This window comes from Xiphophorus maculatus, chromosome 2 (assembly GCF_002775205.1).
Source record: "Xiphophorus maculatus strain JP 163 A chromosome 2, X_maculatus-5.0-male, whole genome shotgun sequence".
NCBI classification, from domain to species: domain Eukaryota; kingdom Metazoa; phylum Chordata; class Actinopteri; order Cyprinodontiformes; family Poeciliidae; genus Xiphophorus; species Xiphophorus maculatus.
In genome coordinates this window covers 4,982,265-4,996,416 of record NC_036444.1, presented here as the reverse complement: position 1 = coordinate 4,996,416, position 14,152 = coordinate 4,982,265, and the positions used below count along the sequence as shown (strand labels likewise).

The 14,152-nt window shown below is 38.5% G+C and overlaps 1 protein-coding gene across 3 annotated transcripts in view; it reads left to right on the top strand.

Moving 5' to 3' along the window:
• Positions 1 to 12,717, top strand: part of dgkz (diacylglycerol kinase zeta) — a 59,189-nt gene extending 46,472 nt beyond the window's left edge. For 2 of the 3 annotated variants that reach the window (XM_023348174.1, XM_014471765.2), the window contains exons 25-33: positions 12 to 160; positions 1,411 to 1,488; positions 2,515 to 2,583; positions 4,040 to 4,074; positions 5,334 to 5,377; positions 7,277 to 7,397; positions 8,097 to 8,133; positions 8,230 to 8,329; positions 11,837 to 12,717. In XM_023348174.1, the coding sequence (XP_023203942.1) occupies positions 12 to 160; positions 1,411 to 1,488; positions 2,515 to 2,583; positions 4,040 to 4,074; positions 5,334 to 5,377; positions 7,277 to 7,397; positions 8,097 to 8,133; positions 8,230 to 8,329; positions 11,837 to 11,953 (750 nt within the window). In that variant the 3' untranslated portion in view covers positions 11,954 to 12,717. The remainder of the gene's footprint in view (positions 1 to 11; positions 161 to 1,410; positions 1,489 to 2,514; positions 2,584 to 4,039; positions 4,075 to 5,333; positions 5,378 to 7,276; positions 7,398 to 8,096; positions 8,134 to 8,229; positions 8,330 to 11,836) is intronic. The other variant, XM_005795814.3, reaches the window with a different exon arrangement.
• Positions 12,718 to 14,152: the final 1,435 nt, after the last annotated feature.

Here is a 14,152-nt window from a genome sequence, read left to right as displayed (position 1 = left end):
TTTCCCCCCAGGAACACCTGAACTACGTGACGGAGATCTCTCAGGATGAGCTCTACATCCTGGACCCGGAGCTGGTGGAAAAGGAGACTGTGGGAACCTCCCCCAGTTTGCCGGACCAGTTCTCCTTCCCCTGCTCCCCCTCGTCACCCACCTCTCCCAGGTGAGTTTCTTTCTGATTCATCTGCTGAAATCTAAGAACATGTCCAGGAACATGTCATTTTAGTTTGACATTTGTCAAGATTAAAGCTGAAAAAACAGACTTATATTTTAAGCTTATAAACATTACTCCTTTAAAGGGGATTTATCATCCAAAATTCAAAGTTTTGCATGTTTCTGTTCTTCCATTTGGGTCTTTGCTGCTTCTAAACACTTTTGCCAATAAGTTAATGTTTTTTTGGTGCCTGGAAAATGAGTCGTCTCCCTTTAAGTGACATTCGTCAGGCAGTGTGACATTGCCTTGCAACCCCAGCACAGTTCTGCCCGTTACCTAGCAACCCCAGCACAGTTATGCCCGTTACCTAGCAACCTAAGCAGAGTTCCAGCCAGTTTCATCGGCTGGTTTGACTGCTTTATAATGGCTGCTGGAAAAGACAAGTGTTTTGCTGACTTACCATCCAGAAACCACTTGCTGCATTCTTATTGGTTGTGCAGGAGGCTCCACTTTTGCTTTTCAGAGATGTAAGGTTGTATAATTGCGCATCTGTTTGCAGCTATTTTCATGTGTGATTGTAAACATTGTGTTGGGGGGGTGTGGTCAACAGCAGCTTATTTGGATTTAATAGATGCCCTAAAACAGTTCTGACCAAACATTATCATTCATATTATGATCTCAGAATGATTCTGTGCAAAACATGTAATAAACATGCTTTGTATAGGCCAGTGGTCAGTCCTTGAGGGCCGGCATCCTGCGTGTTTTAGTTCTCTTCCTGGTTTAACTGCCCTGGATCCATTGATGGCTCATTAGAAGCCCAAGAAGAATATTGACTTGCTGAGGAGGCTGTTGCTACCACCAGAGAGAGAACTAAAACATGCAGGATGCCGGCACTCCAGGGCCGACTTTGGGCACCCCTGGTATGCCAAGAGGTCCAGGGGTGCCCCTTAGCATACCATCCTAATGTAGGATAACGATCTATCCTAATGTGTTCAAGAAATCATAGTAGGTCACTTTTAAGTGAGCAGAACGCCTCCTGCTGGAGGATGTTGGTACTGGAGCAGCTCATCGTCTCAGATAGTAGGAGGGGAGGTCATTTAATGCAGAAATCAGTAATGAAATGAGCTCCAGCTGCTGTTTGGAGTGCTGTTGCCATGGAGACGCTCATCTGTCTCTGCGTTGGTCACTCAGTCATGATCGATCGGTCCCCGAGGATAAACTGGAAAACACACAGTGAAGAGTGTGTGTCTGTGTTTCAGGCAGAGGAAGAGGATCTCCAGTGACAATTCGGTGTCAGAGGCTTTGACCCAGACCTCACCTAAAACTACTCTGCAAAGGTAAACACACACACACACACCGCCTCTCTGGACAGCTGGGGTGGAGGAAATTTTCACGTCCAATGTTCTGGTACCAGGAGCTGTTAGAGGCTCCATTTCTGCGACAGTTTCCTGTCCAAGCAGTCAGAGGTTGCTGTCATCTGTTGAACTGATCTGGATCGTTTGTTCTAGTTTGGATCGTTCTAGTCTGGATCGTTGGATCTGGTCTGGATCTGGTTCTAGTCTGGATCGTTTATTCTGGTCTGGATCGTTCTAGTTCAGATTGTTTAATCTAGTCCGGCTTGTTCTGGTTTAGATTATTCTGGCCCGGATCATTCTAGTTTGGATCATTGGTTCTGGTCTGCAGACTAAAGGACTCTTTAAATGGAATGGCGGTTCTGATCCAAGTCTGGCTTCTGTTTGTAGTTCTGGTGTCTTAGCTCTGTTTCGAGTCAGGAACTTGTTCAACACTAGAGACTCGTTCTCTCTCAGGAGTCTGGTCCGAGTCACACAACAGTCGGATTTTAGACTCAGAGAGAAAAGGAACCAAAGTCCAGAGAAAAACTCTGACCGATCTCTGAGAAGTCCACATGGTCCAGAACCGTTTGACTAAAACTAGAACTAAATACATTTTTTGATTGTTTTTTAAAAAATCAAAGTTTTAATGTTTAACACTCGTTTGTATTTCCTAGTTTGCGGCTCAAATGATGACCAAAAATAAATTCATGTTCAGCTTGAAAATATTTCAAAATCACGAGAAGAGAAACTGAATATTGATTTAGAGAAAATGGACCATCAGACATGATCTGATGGTTCTGATCCAGACCATTTCTGGAATGCATCTCCTGACTGATCCGAATGGAAAACAAACTGACTCAGATCAGTTTTTGAGAACTTCCTCCAGCCCTGACCGTCTGCAGAGTGAGACCAGAGCGCCCCCTGCTGGAGCCGCTCTGCCTGTGTCGTGTGTGAAGTGAAGAACCGCCTGTAGGTCCCGCTAACTTCCTCCCGCTGTCATGTCTGCTGTTTCCTGTCTGTGATGTGAAGGAGAGGAGCAAAGATAATCAGTGTCGATCGCTCCGTTACGACTGCGGCTGATTTCAGACCAGCTGTTAGGTAGGACCAACCTGTCTCTGTCCTCCTGGTTCCTCTTTTTTTCTCCTGGCTCCTCTTGGTTCCTCTTGGTTCCTCCTATTTCCTCCTGGTTCCTTCTGGTTCCTCCTGGTTCCTCCTTTTTCCTCCTTGCTCCTCCTGGTTCCTCCTGGTTCCTCCTTTTTCCTCTTTGCTCCTCCTTGCTCCTCCTGGTTCCTCCTGGCTTCTCCTCTGCTCTGGGTTCTGCTTTCTGCTGATGCCTCTGTCTCAACTTCTTTCTGCGAAACATGCTGAGCTCTGCAGGAGGAGATGATGTGCAGCTGTGGCGAAGCGGCTTTGCCTTCATTTCTGATGATGTGTTTGTATGTTGATGTATTCAGACTGAGAGGCTGGTTTTAACTTCTCACAGTTTCTGCTTTAGACGCCCTGCAGAAAAAAACGGTTCAAGAGAAACTCTCCAGACAACAGCAGAGCAGGACAGATTTAAGCAGAGTCTTAAATTGTGCTCCTGAGAAATCAAATACTTTTTAAAATGTTTATTTCATTTTACACTTATTTATATATTTTAAAAAAATATTCTGTCTTTTAATTAATTAATTGAAACAAAATGTATTTATTTATTTTAGAAACCGAATGCATTTTTTATTTTATTTATATTTATATTCAATTGATTTATAAATTTTGAGGGGAAAATGCTTTTTAAAATACTTTAATTTTTTTTGTTATAATTTATTTCTTATTAATTTAATTCATTTATAGATTTTGGGAAAAAATGCTTTTTGAAGATCAGATGTTTACTTTTCTTATACATTTTATTTTTTATTTCTAATCTTATTCAAGTCATTTATAAATCTGCTTTTTAAAACGTATTTCTGAAATCAAATTATTTCTTACATTTTTATTTTAATATTACTATTTAGATTTTTTTTAAATTAGAAATCAATCCTTTTTATTTTCTTATTTTAAATTAGAAATGAAAAGTGTTTATGATTGGACGAGCTCTAACTGCTGTTCAATCTTCATTCTTTAACAAAAAGTTGCAGGAAAAACAAAACTGGATCTAAAATCCAGAACTTTTGAAACTGGAAATAAAATTAAATTCGAACAGGTTCAAAACATTGAGTCCTGCCGCCTAATGGACAGAAGTAGAACAGGCTGTAGTAGATATTTGCAAGGGGGGAAAATGGCGTCTTCGTTTTATAAAAACACTGCAGATTATTTAAAATAATGAAAGAAATGCATGCCGGGAAGGTTCAGACCAAAGCAGTAGATAATCTCCTCTCTGTGTGTTTTGGCTTTAACATGTGGTGGTGTGGGAACAGCCTGTGTTGTGCACAGATTTCCTGAGTAGTAAAGAGTTTTACTGTGGTGTTTGGGTGGAGTTCTGGTTGGTGTTTTAATTGAGGTCAAAGGTCAAAGCTTGAATATCTTCTCACTCTCATCCCGGTTGGTTCTGATTCTGTCGTTTATCTCCTCACAGAACCTCCACTGCTACCTCACAGGACCCTGAAAAAGGTAAATCTGACCTGTTGGAGATTAGTGAGTTAATCTAAGGTTGATTGATGTTATCGATCGACACAGAATTAATTTACAATCCAGAATTGTCTCTTGTATAAAGAGGGCTGATTGTCTTTCCATAACATAAAGGGCTAAATTTTAATAATATGCAGCTTCGTCGTGCAGCTCGGCTGAAATACCATTAATGAGGTGAAATGTTACTTAAAGAGTGTTTATATTTTAAAACAGAACCGCATAAAGTGCGTTTTCCATCCCTCACGGGACTACGTTTGTCTTTATCGCTATGGTTTGGCTCCGCCATCTTTGTTTCTGGTTCTGCTTCCAGATGACCAGCGGCGCCCTCTGCAGGATGGCGGCCAAACTACAACACTAAAAGAAGATCTGAGTGGATTAGTTAATCGATTTGAACTCATTTAATCTAATAAACCGTCATCAGTTAATTGTAAATCGATTAATGGTTTGCATTAATACAGACATGCCTGCAGTTACCATAGTGACACATCCTGCAGCAGGCATGGTCGTAAATTAATGCTTAAATTACTTTAGACTGCCGATGTCCAAACGTTTTGTCACGTTGTCCAAAATCTTCAGCTCAAAAGCACTGTGGGTCAAATAAATATAATTTTTTCAAAATAAAGTCACCAAAGTGATGGGTTTTAACATACTCAACAATAAACTAAGCTTGTACTTTTTTAAATTAAACAATTAAACATAAGATTTTTTGTTGTTGTAGAAAAGGGATTGCAAATCCAAAAATTAAATGTTTTCCTTATTAAATGAAATGCATCCAACCTACTTATTTTGGGCTTGATGAAAACTGGAAATATATATATATGTATATATACTGTATATATATATTCTAGTATTTTCTCAGCAAAAAAACAACAACATCTAGGTTAGTCTTCATGTGATGTTTAGTCAAGGTTTAATAAAGCAATTAAAAACAGATTTGGGTGCAACAATTTGTACTTTAGAGTTTAAGTCAACGAGTAGATGTTACCATGACAATAGAAGAAAACCGGGAAAACCCCATGTAACATTTTTGTAAGTAGATTTTAGTTTAAAAGTCGTAGTTTTGTCCTAATTTATTTGATTCACAAAATCAGTCCAGGGGCCGCCCTCCTTTTTTTAAACCTTTATTAATGATGCAAAACCAAAGCAAACGCAAATTTTTAAAAATACTGTATGTTCTAGATGTGACCACTAGATGACGCTGTTCCTTTGGTTTTCAAGCCTTCATCTGTTTCTGATTTTAGATGCGGAGCTGATCAGCTGCGTCAAGAATGAGAACCTGAGCAGGGTGAGTCTGCAGACCTCAGAAACTGGGAGAAACCAGAAAGTACTGAAACTTTTTCTTTTTACCTGCTGATCCTTCAGTTATTTCTGATGTATCAAGGACCTGAAAACACCCAGAAGGAGAAACAAAAATGTTAATATTTTATTTCAAAGTTTCTTGCTCAACACAGATTAGTAGAAACAGTTCAGTAAAATCTTGTACTTATTGTCAAAATAAAAAAGTTTCAGTTTTCAAACTTGAATCTTGGTTTTTCTATTTAGAAAGATTAAAAGTTATAAAATTTTAAACAATTTGATAGGTTTTCTCTGTAACTATATATATTTCTTTGTTCTGTGCTAAGATTTAGTGTAAAAAGCTGTGAAGTCGCTCACTGTCTCTGTCAAATCCCAGACCACAGTGGGAAAACTTTAAAACAAAGTAGAAAGTATCAAATCTCTTATTTATTTTTTTAGTTTCTTTAGCTTTGGAGTTGAGAGAAAAGGCAATTTTACTGGTTTTCTTGGATCCAAAACTTTAAAAATATTGTTTTGTGCAAATATTTAATTTTTAAAAAGTTAGAAAGGATCAAATTTATTTACAATCTCATAGTTTTTGTTTTTGTTTTTTTCATACATATTCGAATAAATATATTTTTGTTTGTTTTTTAGTGTAAAAAATTTTTTAAAAGATCATTTTTAGTAGTTTCTCTAGCATTTCATTGGTTTTCTTGGATTCAGACATTAGATCAGAGTTTTAGGTTTCACCTGTTTGCGATTTTAATGCTCACTATTGTCTAAACATTACACAAAGCCCTTAAGTGCTTAATTTTTCTAACTTTTACTAACAATATCAAACTTCTACAAAGTTTGGGATAATTCCGTTAAACGTTATAGAGGATTCTAAAGGTGCCTAAACTCATAGAATATATAAATAAAGAATTACTCGTAGACTCGTAACTCCTTCTGCTCATAGTCGAACGGGAAGAGATTTTTCTGTGGAACCAAAACATCACATTCACATCGTCACAGAAATCCAAAATCTCTTGCCTTCTACTTCTGATATCAGTTTTTGTATAGAGTCCCAGCTCCACTGGTGTGTATTGGGAAGCCTCGACCAATGGCGTTGCTCTCCTCCATTTTTTGTCCTCTTCTGGCTCCGTCTTACACTGGATGTGTATTGGAAGTTCTGAGAATTAGGAGTTGACCTCCTGGAATAATTAGAGGCGTCTTGACCTCAACATCTGCTCCATTTCAGAGGTTCTATTAGTCAAATTGTTTGTTCCTTATCTGTCCAAACAGAGGTTCTTTCCCACGTCTCGAGCTTCGGCCCGGTTCCTTGCTGGCGAGCAAGGAAATGTCTGGCGCCAGAACTTTCTTGCACAACAACTTAAACTAACAACTTTTCCTCTCTTTAGAGATTTCTATTCCACTTCTCTCCAAATCTGAATTCCTTCCTGATTATAGGTCAGGTTGATCCAGTCCATTTGACACAATACATTTCTTTTAGGTTAAAACATATCTTAGTGCAAACCAACCAAACAACATAATTTTTAACTATTAATATAATTATATTCCTCTGCAAAGTAAGGTATAGATTTTTAAATAGATCATAAAATACCAGGATCTGAACAACATTAGAGGCATCTTCTCTGTTATATTTTAGCACATTTTAACCTTATTACATTAAAGTTAGTTTAGTTAAAACCCCTGAGTTTCAGTTCAGTGAAATTCCCAGGGTTTTTTTTTTTTAGATTAGTTGGACCTCAAATGAATATTTTTCTCTGTGAACCAGGTTAATATTTTTCCTTCCACCAAACTCTAACCTGAAGTTTGTTTTAACTGCAGAACTTCAGCAGCTTTTTTATATACAAGATGTTGAAAATGATGCAGATTTCTCTCTCAATGCGTCTGTTCCCTCCTGTAGCTGACGGAGCTCCACCAGCAGGGGGCGGAGTTGGCGCTGCAGGACGCAGACGGCTTCACGCTGCTGCATCACGCCGTCCAGACCGGCAGCAAAGACATCGTCAAGTACCTCATCGAAAACGGTGAGACGCCCCAAAAGCCGCTGTTGAATCAGAAAACTAGCGGTCATGGTTGGGATTAGACCTGGGAGATCACCATGGCAACAAAAGCAGAACATGTCCGCTGTTTTTGCTTCACAGCGCTCCTATTTTCAGCTGTCAGAAAATCTCGAGTGGCAGTTTGGGCTTTAAATCTGCTGTATGGGCAGTTGCCCAGGGCGGTACTTGGAATTTAAAATTTCCCCTTTTTTTCATCTTCCCTCCAACTTTATGAGGCCTGGGCGTGCCGTGGTGGCGTAGCGGTTAGCGCGACCCATATTTGGAGGCCTTGAGTCCTCGACGCGGCCATCACGGGTTCGACTCCCGGACCCGACGATATTTGCCGCATGTCTTCCCCCCTCTCCTTCCCCGTTTCCTGTCAGCCCACTGTCATATAAGGGACACTAGAGCCCACAAAAGACCCCCTGGAGGGGTAAAAAAAAACAAAAAAACTTTATGAGGCCTTTGTAGTTGTGATCAGATAAAAATGAAGCAGTAAAACATCTGCAGGTTTTTCACCTCAGCCTGAATAAAACAATAAAAACCTAATTGTTTACCTCGTTTTGTCATCATCAGTTTCAACTGATCGCTTCTCCTCCTTTTCATCACTTCATCAAACATTCATCGTTATATTTAAAGAGTTTGTAGCTTCAGTCTCTTGAGTTTGTTTTCTTCTCCCATCAGTTCCCGCCTCCCACCTGGACCTCGCAGAGACGGAGACGTGAGTCCACTTTGTCCTGAAGTTTCGTATTTGTTCCGTCCTAACAAAGTCCAAACGTTCCAGGAAGTGAATCCGTTTTTTCCGGTTTTGTTCCAGAGGAGAGACGGCGCTCCATAAAGCCGCCGCTCTCTGCCAGAGGAGCATCTGTCACTTCCTGGTGGAGGCGGGGGCGTCGCTCATGAAGACGGACCTGCAGGTAAACTCACCTGGAGCACAAAGTCAGATTTACCACACTACTCTTTCTTCAGAACGTTAATTCAATTATTCTGCTTTGGAAAAAGTTTTCAGTTTCTCAGTTTGCAGACAAATTGAGGGATTTTTTTAGACTTATGTACATTTTCATCAATTTGTTGTTTCTTAGCATCTTTTTGAATTTGTCATTCAAATCTTTTGTCTGTTCTGATATATTTCTGAAGAGTTTTGCAGTTCTTGAAATTTGTTTATCTTCCCTATAGATTGTCTCTTTGGTAGATTTTTCTCTGTTGTTTTCTGTCACCCTGTTTTCATTTTGGTTTTTTTTTATTACTATTTATTCACCAATTGCTACTTACCAAACAAACATTACAGACCAACACGCGGAGGTATTGGTCGACAAAATAACAAATAACCAATTAGATAAGAGAAGGAACAACAAAAATAATTCTATAAAAATAAACAAACCAAAAAGAAGTGCACATTAAAATTGGTACATTTATGACAAAGAAAAAATAAACGGAACATAACCAAGTGGTTTCGCAACAAAAAATGGAAAAAGATACTTTATTTTTCGCTTAATCTTGGCAGTTATTTTCTCATTTTTATTGTCATTTTCTCTAAAATTCATTGTTTCATTTAATCTAGAATCACAAAGATATTTTTAGTAGAAGTGGAAAAGACGGGGGAAAATAGCAAACAAAAAACATGGCATTAATTTTGGTTAATAAGTTTTAAATATTTTTCCTCTTTTCAAAGTTCTGGATGATCCATTTTCTGGTTATTTTGTGCTAATTTAATGTAGTTATTTTTTACTTGTCTTTGCCCAGATTATCTCCTTCGTTTTTGTCTTTTTCTGATTGTTTTTCTGAAAATCGTTAAGTGTTTGTGAGTCTAAAGCCTTTTACACACAGGTAGATGGGTCTTTATAAAATCAAATATTTCTACTACATCACTTAAAAAATAAAAAGTACACAGAAAATTTACAACAATCCCCACAAATCTGACCCCAAAAGTTGCTTTTAACATGCCAAACCCATAGGGGGCAGCGCTAAGCTAAAACCTGCTAGCCAATCAGATTGCGTCAAATCAATCATGACTTCCTGTTTGTAATTAAACATGGCGCCAGGAGTTTCATTTGTTTGGACAGATAACTAGGTTGGACTATTTTTAAACAGCATATTAGAACATAAAGTTAATCAGAAAAATCATATCAAAGCAAAATGTGGATGCATTGATGCATTATTTGTTGCAAACTGTAATGTGCTGAACCTTAAATCTTTGTTTTCTCAGATCTCCATGTCAGAGTTTTTATAAATAATAATTTTAGTGATATAAAACAGAGTTTTTGTGTGGATGAAAGGTCAAAACAAATAAAAATATATTCCTATTCCCAGATATCTGGCTGCATGTGAATTGGCCCTGATTTTCTATCTGCGTCTGATCATTGTTAAGTGAGCTTTTCTGGAAATGTTTTGGTTCTTTTCAAACTCAGAGTCAGCAAATTATCGGTAAAGATTTAGTTTCTGGTCAGCAACCGCTTCCTGCTGTATGAAGCCATTTTCTTTTCTTTTTTTTTTGCTGGCAGGACGGCGGCCACCAGCCCGATCCGTCCCTCCGCACTTTAAATGGATCTCCAGTAGTATTTGACCCACTTTTATAAAGTGATTAATGTTGTGTGTCAGTGAGAAACGAAGCTCCGCGGGATTCCCCGGGCTTCATCCTCAACACACAAAAGCCTTGGCTCACCGTCGCCATGGTGAAGCCAGTGGTAACAGGAAACAGCCCATAATCTGAGCTTTCTCTCCTCCACTACACAAATAAAGAGTTTATGTGTTATTTAGAGTCCATAGTTGGTGCTGAGCGGGAATTCACCGCAGGAGTTTAGACGGCTGAGAGGCTTCTCCTCCCTAATTTCTCACACCATCCATCCATCCATCCATCCGTCCGTCCGTCCGTCCGTTTGGCCTCAAGCTACGTTTTCAGATGAACAGATCAGATTTTGTCACTTTATCTTTAACTTTCAAGTTCAGAACGGTTCCCAGCTCCTGGATGTTAGGTTTAGCTTTAAAGTTTCTCTCTTAATTTATCTTTAATCGTTCACCAGTGTTAGGAAAAACACATTTCTGCTGCTAATCTGCCTGTTAGCGTAGCTTGAAGCTCAGCCAGTATCCCAACAGCTAGCCTTTTAGTTAATATGACCATTACCTTAGATTTTGGCTCAACAGTTAATCACCCAATCTTTTACTAACGTACGTTGTTAACTGTTCAGCTAGCAATAGCAGTTAGCCTAGCTTTAGTCGCAGACATTAGCCTAGGCTAGCTATTGGGTATCATTTTATCCAGCTATCTATTAGCACCTGGTTGCAGATGCTTGTAAAGCTTCACCATTTCCTTTTGGCAGTTAGCACAACCATTAACGTAGCAGTTAGCTTAGGGTTGTTTTTTTTACAGCCATTAGCCAAGTCATTTCTAAATACTACTTGTTAGCCTGCCATTTTGTCTAACAGTCAGCTCATCCATTGTAGTTAGCCCGGCTATTACCATAGCAGTAAGTCGAGCTGTTAGCTAACCCATTAGCCTAGCCAATACCTAGTAAATTACCCGTTCCTGTCATAATAGTTGGCTTAACTAATAACTACTAGCCCAGGAAATCCCAGCTCTGCTGTTTGGAGACAGATCTGTTCTCCGTTTCATGGTTTTAACATTAGAAGAGCCTTTATTGTTACTTTGACATTATCTGCGCCCAGAAATTAAGCTCCCAAAAAATCATCTTGGTGATCATATAATGTTTAAAAAGACCCTTAAAATCTGGTTATTGTTTGTTTTTAATACTTTTAAATTGTTGAGGTGACTGGTTTGTATTTTTGATTTTTTTGTTTTTAAGAAATCTTGTGACATATTTTTATTTTTTTTTGTAAAGTTTGTATTAGGGCAACTACAAAAATAAAAAAAATGAGAGTAGTCACACTACAAGAATAAAGTTCTGAATATATTATGTAAAGTCATAGCATTATAAGAATATAGTCATAATATTCCGACTTTATTCTCATATTATTATTATTATCCCAACTTTTAACTTTATTCTTGTAACAGTATAACTCGTAATATTATAACTTTATTCTCATATTATTTCAACTTTATTCTCATTTTATAACTTCATTCTTATAATACTCTGACTGTATTCTCATATTATTATGAGTTTATTCTTGTAGGAAGACTATTCTCTTAATACTATGACTCCATTCTCAAGATGTTACAAGACTTTATTCTTGTATTTTGACTTTATTCTCATATTATTTCACCTTTATTCTCATAATTTGACTTATTCTACTACCAATTTATTTTCATAATTAAATTTTTTTCATTTTTGTATTAGGATGTTCCTAATAATCACCTGTAATAGTGTAATTTTTATTGTAATGTTTGTGCTGTAGAAGAAGACTATTACAGTAGAAACTAATAGGAATCCTTAAATAAACTAAAGCCACCCGTTGCTCTCGTCTTTCAGGGCGACACTCCCAAACATCGGGCCGCCAAGGCCGACGACCAGGAACTGGCCAACTACCTGGAGAACTGCCAACATTACCAGATGATCCAGAGAGAGGACCAGGAGACGGCGGTGTGACCCGGACGCTTTTCTCCTGCCGACTCTGTTCTTTTTATTTTTTCGTTCTCGTTCTCCACAGAGCTCCGTATGTCGGAATGTAAACTGAACAGATCCTCTCTGCTGTCGGAGCCAGATGGATTCTTCTCCTTCTTCTTCTTCTTTTTTTTGTGCTTTAACTGATGAGAGACGAGGCGTCTTGATGAATCTGGTTGCCTGAAGAAAGCTCAGTGCCGTGGCCGAACTGAGCGACACAAAAGGCTCGTGGACACTAAAACAAACTCAAACTAGTTTTTATTTTCGAGCCACAAGGACGCACAGAGAGAGCGACGCAGCTGCTGGCGACCAACAGCGACAGCATTCATGTTTCTGCAGCTTTCATATCCAATAAAGCAAAACGTGTCTTCTGTTAAGCTTCTAGTGACCTTTTGGATGTTCACTGCAAACAAATAAATGTTTGGATATTTAATGTAGACAGCGATGAATTTAAATATTTATGATCAGATTGTAGAGATAAACTCACGTTGCCTGTAATCAGTTTTTAATGTTTTACTTGTCTGTTACAGCGGAGAGCTTTTGTTTTGATGTCTGTGGACTGTAAATACTCGCAAAGCCCTTAGTTTGTTAAAAAGAAGCCGAATCCAGATTCTGCCAAAGCAGCACGAATGATTATAACGAGCTTCTACGTCAGTCAGGAGACTCTTATCACTGTAAGATATTCATGTGAGGATTGTTTGGTTTCATCATTTCTGAATGACCTGCAATAAAGCATGTCGGCAACAAAATTATTTGGTTTTCATGAAGCAAAACTGATGAATGTTCCCCTATTTCAGCCTAAATGATAAATGTCTGAGATTAAAAAACAAACATGTAAAAGTACACAATTCTGAGATTAGTCAAATTGTGAGACTAATGGCAAAATTTTGAGAAAGAAATTATAAACATTTTGAGATCAAAATTCTAATTAAAATCAAAATTCTGAGGAAAAAAATACGAATTTAGAAGTAAATCCAAATTTTCAGGGAAAAAATAGAATTGTGAGATGATAGTTAAATTTCTGAGATTAAAATCAAAATTTTGAGGAAAAGCTCTAAATTCTGAAAAAAATAAAAAGAATTTTAATCTCAAATGAACTTTGACATTAAAATCAGTAATTGTTTTAATAATTAATCCTCTTCTGTGCAAATAAGGCAAAACTAACTTTCATGTAACAGCATACAAAGATATTTGCAGTGGAAACTGGACCAAAAACAAAACAACAAATTGGTAAGATTTTAGGTTTTGCTGTGAAGTCAGGTCGGATGAAACTGGGATTACAGTGGGTGAAACATCCCGGGCTCTGCAGAGTGGACGATGGGTCCAAACCTGTTTGGGATTTTAAAGGGAATGTTTCAGGAATTCATTTGGGGGGGGAGACATGAGTAATGACAGGTTTTCCTCCAGGGTTGAATGACCCGGCTGCCTCCTGCTGCACTTTGCTCCCAGCTGCAGACGGGAACAAAGAGCCGAACGCATGACTGAGCCATCGGGATCCGGGCGGGTTGAGGCAGACGCTCTGGAAAACCAGACAAGATCCTTCAGACACAACAGGAAGCATCTGAGAAACAACAAAACTAAACAAATGACTCGCTTGGATCGCTCTCAGCCTCAGGAAACCTGTTCCTGCTGTAAAAACTGACCATGTTTTCACTAATTTAACAAATATATAAATGAAGGAAGAAAAAAGTGTTTTCCAGATTCCAGATAGATTATCTCATACAACTTCAGTGACATTTCATGACACTTCCACCTTTGTGCTTCACACTGCAAAAACACAAAATCTTACCAAGTGTTTTTGGTCTATATTCTAGTGGTAATATCTTAATGCACTTAAAATAAGACAAAACTAACTTGGATGTAACTTCTCAACAAGATATACTGGTTTGTTTAAAGTCAACAATTCCATTAAATTAAATTTTTCCCATCTTATAAGTGAAATAATCAATGGAACTAGTACTTCTTCAGGTGATCACAGACTGCTGCCGGTGTCTCTATGGTGAGCAACCGGATCCCAGAGCCGGTTCCGGATCATTAGTGAACTTAGTTCCGGTTCAGTTCGGGGTGTCAGCTTCACTCAGCTTATCAAGCGGGCGTTCCCGTCAATTAAAGTGCGCTGCAGTGATCTGAAGCAGGATTACGGCCTGCGACGTCACCGCGAGGCCGGTACTCAGCGGCGTGCAC